At 42.8% G+C, this 12,982-nt stretch overlaps 1 protein-coding gene, 1 non-coding gene and 1 pseudogene across 2 annotated transcripts; 1 reads left to right on the top strand and 2 right to left on the bottom strand.

Moving 5' to 3' along the window:
- The first annotated feature begins 3,348 nt into the window (after nt 1–3,348).
- arl2 (ADP-ribosylation factor-like 2) lies at nt 3,349–5,395 on the top strand. The gene is made up of 5 exons (NM_001165251.2): nt 3,349–3,539; nt 4,375–4,485; nt 4,606–4,768; nt 4,908–4,988; nt 5,228–5,395. Exons 1-5 carry the CDS (start codon nt 3,475–3,477, stop codon nt 5,360–5,362), a joined length of 555 nt encoding a protein of 184 aa, NP_001158723.1. The 5' UTR covers nt 3,349–3,474; the 3' UTR covers nt 5,363–5,395.
- A 4,854-nt stretch (nt 5,396–10,249) lies between these two features.
- LOC118966225 lies at nt 10,250–10,323 on the bottom strand (annotated as a pseudogene).
- Nucleotides 10,324–12,697: 2,374 nt separating this feature from the next.
- On the bottom strand, nt 12,698–12,767 carry LOC118966217. Its single transcript, XR_005053483.1, has one exon. It is a non-coding gene; the product is annotated as a small nucleolar RNA SNORD31 (small nucleolar RNA).
- Nucleotides 12,768–12,982: the final 215 nt, after the last annotated feature.

Raw genomic sequence — 12,982 nt, 5'->3', positions numbered from 1 at the left:
TTATTCCAAATCATTTTAATATCTTTATTATTCCAAATCATTTTAATAACTTTATTATTCCAAATCATTTTAATAACTTTATTATTCCAAATCATTTTAATAACTTTATTATTCCAAATCATTTTAATAATTATTATCCAAAAATGTTTCAAAAAATTGTGCTTGAATATCATTTTCCAGATAAATAAAATTTGTGAAACTTACACAATTTCACAGGTCATTTTGGAGGGTCAAAAAACACATTTGATTAGGATTTCAATTCCACCAAGTTTAATAAACAGACTGTTAGGGATATGATACCATATAGAGGTAGGATTAGACAGTCATAATTTCAATCAACGCGGGGAATTTCGCTGACACGGATCGTGGATAGGCTGTAGACATAGGCCTACTTACAGTTGAAGTCGGAAGTTTACATACACTTAGGTTGGAGTCATTAAAACTCGTTTTTCAACCACTCCACAAATGTCTTGTTAACAAACTACAGTTTTGGCAAGTAGGTTAGGGCACCTACTATGTGCATGACACAAGTCATTTTTCCAACAATTGTTTACAGACAGATTATTTCACTTATAATTCACTGTATCACAATTCCAGTGGGTCAGAAGTTTACATACACCAAGTTGACTGTGCCTTTAAACAGCTTGGAAAATTCCAGAAAATTATGTTATGGCTTTAGAAGCTTCTGATAGGCTAGTTGACATCATTTTAGTCAATTGGAGGTGAAACTGTGGATGTATTTCAAGGCCTACCTTCAAACACAGTACCTCTTTGCTTGACATCATGGGAAAATCAAAAGAAATCAGCCAAGACCTCAGAAAAAAAATTGTAGACCTCCACAAGTCTGGTTCATTCTTGGGAGCAATTTCCAAACTCCTGAAGGTACCATGTTCATCTGTAAAAACAATAGTACGCAAGTATAAACCATGGGACCACGCAGTCGACATACCACTCAGGAAGGAGACGCGTTCTGTCTCCTAGAGATTACATTTTTTTGGTTCAAAAAGTGCAAATCAATCCCAGAACAACAGCAAAGGACCTTGTGAAGATGCTGGGGGAAAAACAGGAACAAAAATATCTATATCCACAGTAAAACGAGTCCAATATCGACATAACCTGAGCAAGGAAGAAGCCACTGCTCCAAAACCGCCATAAAAAAGACAGACTACGGTTTGCATCTGCACATGGGACAAAGTTCGTACTTTTTGGAGAAATGTCCTCTGGTCTGATGACAAAAATAAAACTGTTTGGCCATAATGACCATCGTTATTTTTGGAGGAAAAAGGGGGAGGCTTGTAAGCCGAAGAACACCATCCCAACCTTGAAGCACGGGGGTTGGCAGCATCATGTTGTGGGGGTGCTTTGCTGCAGGAGGGACTGGTGCACTTCACAAAATAGATGGCATCATGAGGAAAGAAAATTATGTGGATATATTGAAGCAACATCTCAAGACATTAGTCAGGAAGTTAAAGCTTGGTCGCAAATGGGTCTTACAAATAGACAATGACCCCAAGCATACTTCCGAAGTTGTGGCAAAATGGCATTAAGGACAACAAAGTCAAGGAATTGGAGTGGCCATCACAAAGCCCTGACCTCAACCCTGTAGAACATTTGTGGGCAGAACTGAAAAAGTGTGTGCGAGCAGGGAGGCCTACAAACCTGACTCAGTTACACCAGCTCTGTCAGGAGGAATGGGCCAAAATTCACCCAACTTATTGTGGGAAGCATGTGGAAGGCTACCTGAACCGTTTGACCCAAGTTAAACAATTTAAAGGCAATGCTACCAAATACTAATTGAGTGTATGTAAACTTCTTACCCACTGGGAATGTGATGAAAGAAATAAAAGCTGAAATAAATCATTCTCTACTATTATTCTGACATTTCACATTCTTAAAATAAAGTGGTGATCCTAACTGACCCTAAACAAGGAATTTTTACTAGGATTAAATGTCAGGAATTGTGAAAAACTGATTTTAAATGTATTTAGCTAAGGTGTATGTAAACTTCTGACTTCAACTATATATTTTTAGCTAAATCAGGTAGATTGTTTGCTACATACGATTGTTGTTACACATTACTACAAAGATCAACATAATCTTCATTGTCTTATCAAGAATCGAATAAGAAACGTCAAATAACTGACCAAATGATTTGATCATTAACTGGATATACAAAAGTATGTGGACACGCCTTCAAATGAGTGGATTCGGCTATTTCAACCACACCATTAGCTGACAGGTGTATAAAATCGAGCACACAGCCATGCAATCTCCATAGACAAACATTGGCAGTAGAATGGCCTTACTGAAGAGCTCAGTGACTTTCAACGTGGCACCATCATTTAAATATATATATATTTAAAAACCTTTATTTAACTAGGCAAGTCACTTTAAGAACAAATTATTTTTTACAATGACGGCCTACACCGTCCAAACCCGGACGACGCTGGGCCAATTGTGCGCCGCCCTATGGGACTCCCAATCACCGCCGGTTGTGATTCCGTCTGGATAGGATGACACTTTTCCAGCAAGTCAGTTAATCAAATTTCTTCCCCGCTAGAGCTGCCCCGGTCAACTGTATGTGCTGTTATTGTGAAGTGGAAAGTCTAAGCCACACAACTCCATATTAATGCCCATGATTTTGGCACGAGATGTTCGACAGCAGGTGTCCACATTCTTTTGGTCATGTAGTGTATGTCTATTAAGAGAATAATAAACAACTCTAAGCCCGATGACACTACAGCCTGGTGTCCATAAAAGGTCTCCATAAAATGTAAAGTGTGGATTTAACCAATAATCTCTAATGAAGTAAGAATTGTTATTTTTGAACAATCTAATGCCTACAATATCTCCTAACATTGTCGTCCCTGATATGAACCGCGTGTTGCGCTATTTTGTCACAAAATCTAAGGTCGTCACTAGTTACCACAGCCACAAAGTCTTATAGCCTGCCTATTTCTACAATTCCTCTTCTTAAAATGAGATTTAAACCTAACCCCACTGCTAACCTTATACCCAGCCCTAACCAAGACCCAAAAAGCACATTCATTTTTGTTTTCATTCATTTTTACAATATAGCCAATTTTGACCTTTTCGCTGTGGTAACTAGTGGAAACCAAAATATACATTTCCAAACGTTTGTTGCTCCCTCTGAATTGACACAGCCGCGCCTTTGCCTTGGTGGCGGTTTACGAATCAAATAGCCTAAAGCCTTTTGAGTGACGCTGACGTCAACCAATCATATTTTTATCTGAAGCTTGTCCCAAACATTCACCAATCCACGATTAGAGTGGGCGGGACTACTTTAGTTTCAACTTCCGGCTTGTCTTGAAGCTCCGTGCTTGTTTTAGATAGCAACGGTCACGAGAGACAATTTATGTGTTGATATTATAACCAAAAGTTAAAACATTATACCACTATTTATCTTGTGTTACTTCCGTTTTATATTAAATAGTTTATCAAACGTTCGTCACGATGGGTTTGCTGACAATACTGAAGAAAATGAAGCACAAGGAGCGAGAGATGCGACTCCTTATGTTGTATCCTTTTTTGCTGCAATGAAATTAGAGTTGTGATGAGTTAGTTAGCTATGATGTTTACCTATCTATAGCTACATGACTATATGTACTAGATAAACCACTTTCATCCGCGTATCTACCTATGTGATCGGACTAGTTTGTCACCTGCCTTTGGGCCTGATACATTTGTGTTTTTTAAAGTGGCCATTTCGCTGTGGTCATCTTGCTTCGCTTGTCAGCTAGTAGGCTACGTTAGCTACTATCTACCAGTCACATCCATAGCTAGGCTACATATCTTGCCATGTTTATAAGCTACGTTTGTTAACCCACTGGCTAACATGGTTAAAACGATTACTCTGCTATATGGCTATCACTGCCATCAAATCCAATTTGATTTGTCACACATACACATAGTTAGCAGATGTTAATGCGAGTGTAGCGAAATGCTTGTGCTTCTAGTTCCGACAGTAATAACCAACGAGTAATCTAACCTAACAATTCCACAACAGCTACCTTATACACACAAGTGTAAAGGGATAAAGAATATGTACATAAAGATATATGAATGAGTGATGGTACAGAACGACATAGGCAAGATGCAGTAGATGGTATCGAGTACAGTATATACATGTGAGATGAGTAATGTAGGATATATAAACATTATATTAAGTAGCATTGTTTAAAGTGGCTAGTGATACATTTTTTACATGTATGGCAGCAGCCACTCAATGTTAGTGGTGGCTGTTTAACAGTCTGATGGCCTTATAACAAGTGCTGCCAATGATGTGTGTGTCACCCTCTAATATGTACGGAAGTCCCCCCCTGGCCATTCCCAGTCCTTAACCATGTACTACAGGGGCTTAGACAACGCTGGTAAGACCACTATTCTGAAGAAGTTCAATGGCGAGGATGTGAGTACCATCTCTCCTACACTGGGGTTCAATATCAAAACCTTGGAACATAAAGGGTAAGTCAAAACACACCAGCATCATCGGCAGAGTCATTTTACACCTCTTCTCTTAGACAGATGGAGAATACACACTCCTCTCTTTTCATCGTCTTCTCATCCCATCGTCGTCCTCCTCAGGTTCAAGTTAAACATCTGGGACGTGGGCGGTCAGAAATCCCTTCGTTCTTACTGGAGGAACTACTTTGAGAGCACCGATGGGTTGGTGTGGGTGGTGGACAGCGCAGACAGACTGAGATTGGAGGACTGCAGACAGGAACTTAGCTCTCTGCTGATGGAGGAGGTACACACACACACACACACACAGAGGAGTAAACACACCAAAAACTCACACACACGCATGGTGAACATTTATGAATGACTAACTGTTGATGTCTCGCTGCCTTTATCTACCCTCTCTTTTTCTCTCTCTTCCTCTCTAGAGGTTATCTGGAGCTACTCTCCTGGTGTTCGCCAACAAACAGGACCTTCCTGGATCCCTGAGTAAAGAGACCATTCGAGAGGTGGGAACACAGTACGCCCCCCCCCCCCCATACACACACACACACACACACATACCCATACACACACACAATTTCTGTGTTTTTATCATCCCGTGGGTTGATAACTGATTTCATGTCTAATACTTGTATTCATCTATTACTCTCTGTGTGTGTGTGTGCGTGTGTGTGTGTGTGTGTGTGTGTGTGTGTGTGTGTGTGTGTGTGTGTGTGTGTGCGTGCGTGCGTGCGCGTGTGTGTAGGCCCTGGGTCTGGATGACATTAAGACTCACCACTGGTGTATCATCGGCTGCAGTGCTGTGACAGGAGAGAACCTACTGACAGGAGTAGACTGGCTACTGGATGACATCGCTGCACGCGTCTTCACTGCAGATTAACATCCTGGGTGTTGCATTAATAAAACGCATCTGAAGAAGCTTCAGTGTTTCTCAACCTCCGCTCTGTGGGATGTTGTTAGCTGACAACATAATCAGTTCTATAATGCTAGTTCTAGCGGGAAGTTTCCCAGACAAATGCTTTCCAGTCCAGGACTAGGGGTTAATTGGTTTCCAGTCCAGGACTATGGTTAATTGGTTTCCAGTCCAGGACTATGGTTAATTGGTTTCCAGTCCAGGACTAGGGGTTAATTGGTTTCCAGTCCAGGACTAGGGTTTAATTGGTTTCCAGTCCAGGACTAGGGGTTAATTGGTTTCCAGTCCAGGACTAGGGGTTAATTGGTTTCCAGTCCAGGACTAGGGGTTAATTGGTTTCCAGTCCAGGACTAGGGGTTAATTGGTTTCCAGTCCAGGACTAGGGTTAATTGGTTTCCAGTCCAGGACTAGGGTTAATTGGTTTCCAGTCCAGGACTAAGGTTAATTGGTTTCCAGTCTGGGTACCAGGACCAGGGTTAATTGGTTTCCAGTCTGGGTACCAGTGTGTTTGTGACATCATGCCCCTGCACTGCTCGTCATGTCAAACAACAAGGAGGGGGATGACATCACAAAGCAGGAACACATTTTTAGAAAGATACCGGTAAGCTTGAAATGTCCGTGGTCTAATTGACTCAACGACCAAAACGCACATCAGCGTTTTGATTGAACTCAAACCAATTAATTTGCGGTTGTTTATAAAAATGAGTTGGCTCACTCAGTGATGCTGCTGTGTCGTACACCTGTCAGATCTGTTAGGCTGCTACTAGACAATAGCATCATACTGAGTGATGTTTACAGCGGTTGGTTGGTTTTCTGCCAACCAGTGCCTCACTTCAATGCATCTGTTATTAAAATTCACTCCCCCCACCATGGTTAGTGTTGGTGTATAACTGTATATTAAATTCAGTCACCCCACCATGGTTAGTGTTGGTATATAACTATATTAAATTCAGTCACCCCACCATGGTTAGTGTTGGTGTATAACTGTATATTAAATTCAGTCACTCCACCATGGTTAGTGTTGGTGTATAACTGTATATTAAATTCAGTCACCCCACCATGGTTAGTGTTGGTGTGTAACTGTATTTTAAATTCAGTCACCCCACCATGGTTAGTGTTGGTGTATAACTGTATATTAAATTCAGTCACTCCACCATGGTTAGTGTTGGTATATAACTATATTAAATTCAGTCACCCCACCATGGTTAGTGTTGGTGTATAACTGTATATTAAATTCAGTCACCCCACCATGGTTAGTGTTGGTGTATAACTATATTAAATTCAGTCACCCCACCATGGTTAGTGTTGGTGTATAACTGTATATTAAATTCAGTCACTCCACCATGGTTAGTGTTGGTGTATAACTGTATATTAAATTCAGTCACTCCACCATGGTTAGTGTTGGTGTATAACTATATTAAATTCAGTCACCCCACCATGGTTAGTGTTGGTGTATAACTGTATATTAAATTCAGTCACTCCACCATGGTTAGTGTTGGTGTGTAACGGTTTGACTTCATGTCTTGAAAAGTGGTGGCACAGCTAGTGATTCTAGGTTCGAGCCCAGGCTCTGTCGCAGCCGGCCGCGACCGGGAGGTCCATGGGGCGACGCACAATTGGCCTAGGGCCGTCCGGGTTAGGGAGGGTTTGGCCGGCAGGGATGTCCTTGTCTCATCACACACTAGCGACTCCTGTGGTGGGCCGGGCACAGTGCACTCTGACCAGGTCACCAGGTGTACAGTGTTTCCTCCGACACATTGGTGCGGCTGGCTTCCTGGTTGGATGGGCGTTGTGTCAAGAAGCAGTGTGGCTTGGTTGGGTTGTGTTTTGGAGGACGCATGGCTCTCGACCCTCGCCTCTCCTGAGTCCGTACGGGAGTTGCAGCAATGAGACAAGACTGTAACCAATTGGATACCATGGTGGGACAAGACTGTAACTACCAATTGGATACCAAGGTGGGACAAGACTGTAACTACCAATTGGATACCATGGTGGGACAAGACTGTAACTACCAATTGGATACCATGGTGGGACAAGACTGTAACTACCAATTGGATACCACGGTGGGACAAGACTAACTACCAATTGGATACCATGGTGGGACAAGACTGTAACTACCAATTGGATACCATGGTGGGACAAGACTGTAACTACCAATTGGATACCACGGAATTGTGGAGAAAAAAGGGGATACAAAAAAAAATAAAGATATCCCTCTAGTGGTGTGGGGGCTGTGCTTTGGCAAAGTGGGTGGGGTTATATCCTGCCTGGTTGGCCCTGTCCGGGAGTATCATCGGACGGGGCCACAGTGTCTCCCAAGCCCTCCTGCCTCCAGTATTTATGCTGCCATAGCACAACCACCTTGTCGTGCTGCTGCTCCAGTTTCAACTCTTCTGCCTGTGGCTATGGAGCCCTGACCTGTTCACTGGCTTGTTTTCGACTCTCTCTACTGCACCGGCTGTCTCTAACTCTGAATGATCGGGCTATGAAAAGCCAACTGCCATTTACTCCGGAGGTTGACCTGTTGCACCCTCTACAACCACTGATTATTATTATTATTTGAATGTTTGAACATCTTGGCCATGTACTGTTATAATCTCCACCCAGCACAGCCAGAAGAGGACTGGCCACCCCTCAAGACCTGGTTCCTAGGTTCCTGCCAATCTAGGGAGTTTTTCCTAGCCACCGTGCTTCTACATCTCCATTGCTTGCCGTTTTGGGTTTTAGGCTGGGTTTCTGTATAGCACTTTGTTACATCGGCTGATGTAAAAAGGGCTTCATCAATACATTTGATTGATAGACGCATCACTACAGACCCTGGTTCGATTCCAGGCAGTATCACAACCGGCTGTGATTGGGAGTCCCATACGCCGGCACACAATTGGCCCAGCATCGTCCGGGTCAGGTTTTGGCCTGAAGTAGGCCGTCATTGTAAATAAGGTTTTGTTCTTAACTGGACTTGCCTAGTTAAATAAAAAATAAATTTGGCACCATGTCCAATGTCAGGCTAAGACCTTTACATTTTACAGAAAATACCATCCACCTGAGTGATAAAAGGCATTTTCTCCCAATCTTTTTTTAAATACATTGTCACATACACTAATAGTCAAAATTCCTGATCAAATTTTGCCAAAGATTATTTGACTGTTGCATTCTGTGGCGCTATCCCAGTTCACCACTAGAGACATACAGGTATTCTATCCAGTGGTGTTCGGCTGCACTATCCCAGTTCAACACTAGAGACATACAGGTTTTGTATCCTACTAACTAGAAGAGGATAGATGTGGAAAAAGTGAGGATGGAGAAGGAAGAGGAAGCGAGACTACCACTCCCTGTACCTTTTTTTTCCTATTCAATTAACTAGGCAGACCAGACCCAGCTGATGTAGAGAGCAATAGTAATGGCATATTTTTGTTAGGCACAAACTCCGCATTAGTTTGTTGGACAAATCCTATGGGAAAATGTTTGTAGATCAACACTGAAAACAAGATCTGTGGTAAACGCAGGCTTAAACCTTTTTCTGAGATCAGCTAACGTCACAGAATTGAAGCATTTGTCCTGAAATTAAAAGCACCTGTTATAATGGTCATGTTTATTGATCTCAGAAAATATAGAATCTCCTAAAAGCCCATTTATGCTTGACATGAAAATGTGATCGGTGCCATATGGATGGTGTGACGCAGACCAGTACTGAACGGCGCGCAATAAATGTACAATACGGCCTTTTCCCCCCTCCTGCTAAATCAACAACATTCGAATGTAACTATAAAGAAAATAAATGTAATCTCAGTAACCAATATTGTATAGGTTACTTTTTGAGGTAGTGCACTCAAAGAGGAAACGCTGACCACCTTGTAGTGGTCAGAGCCCAAATTGAGTTCCCTACCACTGTGCGCCTCACATTTTGTAACTATTCGGAGGGCTCCAAACAGCTTCACATTGATACGATTGTGTTTATACAGGACCTACCGTCAACCAAACAGCTGAGAAATTATGAATGCCCTGATTTATGCAGAGGCCACCATCACCGTAAATGCGTCACGACCAATGCAATCGGATTGACCATGCGGCGCCTAGAAACCTGTTAGCCCTGGTTTTCGCCGTTAATCCCAAAATCATATTCTTTCCAACATAGGAATGGTTGAACGAACCAGAGGTAACTAATTTCGGGTTTTTGGGACTACAAGCTGGCAAACTGTTGCATTGATGTTCAAGCGATACACCCAGTAAAATAAACCGGAATTTACTTTTCACCCAATTGTAAAGAGCCTGAGTGTGCGCTTTAGTTATCCACCATTTTCGGCGGTATGGATTTCGGTGTGAACTGAGTTTATTCCATAGATTATATATTAACTGTCCCATCGTATCGTTAAGGCCGAAAACATGCTGCTCACAATAACACCCTTCCAAAAACAAATCAATGGATTAAAATAATTACTCAGTCAACTTTTTATAGCCAGTGTAAAATGTCAAATTCACCGTTACATGTGCATGTTTAGAACCACCTAGAACAACGACGTAAAGATTTGAAATGACAGGAAATGTCACATTGTTCAGTATTGAATTCTGAACACCATATGGTTAATTCAAAATGGCCAGATTTACCAAGTCTGATTTACTACCACCAAGAAAGAAACAAGACAAGCATAAACATTTGTAGCTTTATTCATACATCAAAACACAGTCGTGGGGTTGAATTGACTTGACCTGGTTTCCCCCCAGTTCCAACGTCTTGCTAACCAATCAGGAGTGCAAGAGGGCTTGCCGGTGTAAAACAGGAGAGCTAGAGGGGAAAATAGTGTGAGAATTAAACCCTGGTGATACTGTAGGGACTAATACACAAGGTATGAGATGACTTGATCAGAGATTAACCAATCAGTCAGCGTTACATCAGACTGGGGCGGTAATGATGACTCATCACGTCAGAGTATGTAGTGTAGAACACATTGCATGGGTCAGTGTGATGATCCAAGAGGAACATTCAACAGAACATTAACATCTTCCTAATATTGATCTGCCCCCTTTCCCATTACAACACATATCCACTGAGTGGTCAATACATTAACCAGACCAGGTGAAAGCGAGCCCTTATTGAAGTGATGGTTAAATCAGTGTAGATTAACAGACAGGTTCAAAGGGTTTTTAAACCACAATACAAGGATTGTGTACCACTCAGAGGGTGAATGGGCAAGACAAAGGACTTACGATCCTTTGAATGAGGTATGGCAGGTGCCAGGCACACCAGTTTGTATCAACAGAAACACTGCTGGGTTTGTCAAGCTCAGTTTCTCATATGTATCAACACTGGTCCACCACCCAAAGGACATCCAGCTAGCTAGACTCCAATGCCGACCCACAGTTGTTTCACGGGCCAACATCCCTGTGGAACGCTTACAGACCCCTTGTAGACAACAGGCTGTTCTGAGGGTAAACTCAATATTAGGAAGGTGTTAATGTCCTCTATACTCAGTGTATTATAGTAACACTACACACCTTCACACTCCGCCAGCACAGCAACACTTCAGCAGCCAACCAGATCTAAACAAACAGAACAGTTTTAAAACCAAATAATCCCCATCTTAGATTACTAGACTACATCCAGAACATTCTGAAACCAGATCAGATCTATATAGTTCAGTCATTGTAGCCATCCAGCCAGCGGACCAGGGGTCAAGCCCCCACCCAGACACCCTCCCTCCAGGCAGGCAGCCCACCTTACCCCTGCACTGAGAGCAGGCTTGTCAGTGTCTGCCCAACCCACAGGAGGGCCGATGGGAGACCAGACCTTTACCCAGCCCCAGAACACAGGACTGCCAACAGACTGGGTAAGTGGAAATGGCTGCATCATTTACAACATTCCAGAATGCTTCATGTGGAAGGAGCCTTAAGATTCCGTCTAAAGTCACACACCTTTCCAAACCCTGCAGACACCAGGACCTCAACCAGAGGGACAGAAACCTAGAGGGAGAAAGTAGGAAACCATGAAGTGACATTGCAAGACCTTGTAGTCAGACATGAGATCAGTCTATAGCAGTATATTCTAATCCTGGGGACCCAAAACTGTCAACAAGTGTTTCCCCCCCAAGAACTAGGCTTAGGTGGTATCCCAGAGTATTTCAGAAACGACCGGGGTTCATCAATAACATTTAGATTATTTCTCTGAAGTTTATATTTATAGCAACTTAGGTAAATAGCTGCAGTCAACATTAGGGTCTGATTATTCAAGACTAATTAGTGAAAGATCAGAATTGAGCTGTCAGTCTAAACGAAGCCTTACATCTCGGTCCCAAGAACCAGGATTGTGAAACACTGCTCTAGAGTATAGATCAGTTCAGTAACAGAGTTTCACCAACAACATTAGGGTCTGATTGTTCAAGACTAATTAGTGAAAGATCAGAATTGAGCTGTAAATCTAAACGAAGCCTTTCACAATCCTGGTTCTTGGGACTGAGGTGTAACACTGCTCTAGGGTATAGATCAGTTCAGCTTAACATCAGACTGGGGCGGTAACAGGAAATCATCACTTCTACATGATACAGGACAGAAGTTAATGGCAACAGATCAAGTGAAAGTTGATCCTACACACCTTGAGGTCGTGCAGCAACAGTTCTCCAGTGGCCAGGCTGGAACAGTTAGGACCTGGAAGGAACAGATCCCTAATTAAACATTATGCAGAAGTACATTAGGTACTGCAGACTATAAGCAGAGCATTCTGAAATGAGATCAGACTCAGGTTCAGTCATTGTAGCCATCCAGCCAGCGGTCCAAGGTCTGGCTACAAGCTCCCCACCCAGACACCCTCCCTCCAGGCAGGCAGCCCACCTTACCCCTGCCCCAAAGAGCAGGCTTGTCAGTGTCTGCCCAACCCACAGGAGGACCGATGGGAAACCTGGGTTGATGCCAGCCACAGAGCACCGGACAGAAGCTAACGAACTACTGTGTGACTTCATCACAAACATTCCAGAATGTTCCATGTGGTGGGAGTGTGCTGTAGCAAAGCGTTCATTGGAGTTGTAGTTCCCTCAGTGATGTTAATGAGTAGGTAGAAGGTAGGTGGAGTTTGTAGCAAGTGCAAGAGGTGCAGGGTCAGTGAGTGAAGATGCTGTAAAAACAATTCATACACACCTTCCTGAAGACTGCAGACCCACAAGGACATCAACTGGGGGAGGAGAGTTGAGGGATTATTAAGTGATATTGTAAGAACTAGTGGTCATACATTAGATCAGTCAACAGCACAGCATTAACTAATCTTGGGGACCCACCCCTCTGGGTTCCCAGGACCAGAACACACTGCCAGAGTAGATCAGTTCAGTAACCAATCAGTCAGCGTAACATCAGACTGGGGCGGTAATAAGAAATCATCACTTCTACCAACAGGTGGCACCATTATTAATTTCACATCTATTATTCAGTCTTGTCCTTGAATCGTCTTAATCCATTTTCCCACCACACTAGAGTGGCTGATTCTACTTCCTCATGTTGTGCCTTGCGTTCAGCCAGGAGTGGACAGACTGCTGCAGTCATTGTCATAACATCAGGAAGTAGCATAGATTGCAGTTGATAAGTGAAATAATCTGCCAGCTGGTT

This window comes from Oncorhynchus mykiss, chromosome 9 (assembly GCF_013265735.2).
Source record: "Oncorhynchus mykiss isolate Arlee chromosome 9, USDA_OmykA_1.1, whole genome shotgun sequence".
NCBI classification, from domain to species: domain Eukaryota; kingdom Metazoa; phylum Chordata; class Actinopteri; order Salmoniformes; family Salmonidae; genus Oncorhynchus; species Oncorhynchus mykiss.
This window is presented reverse-complemented; position numbering and strand designations above follow the sequence as displayed.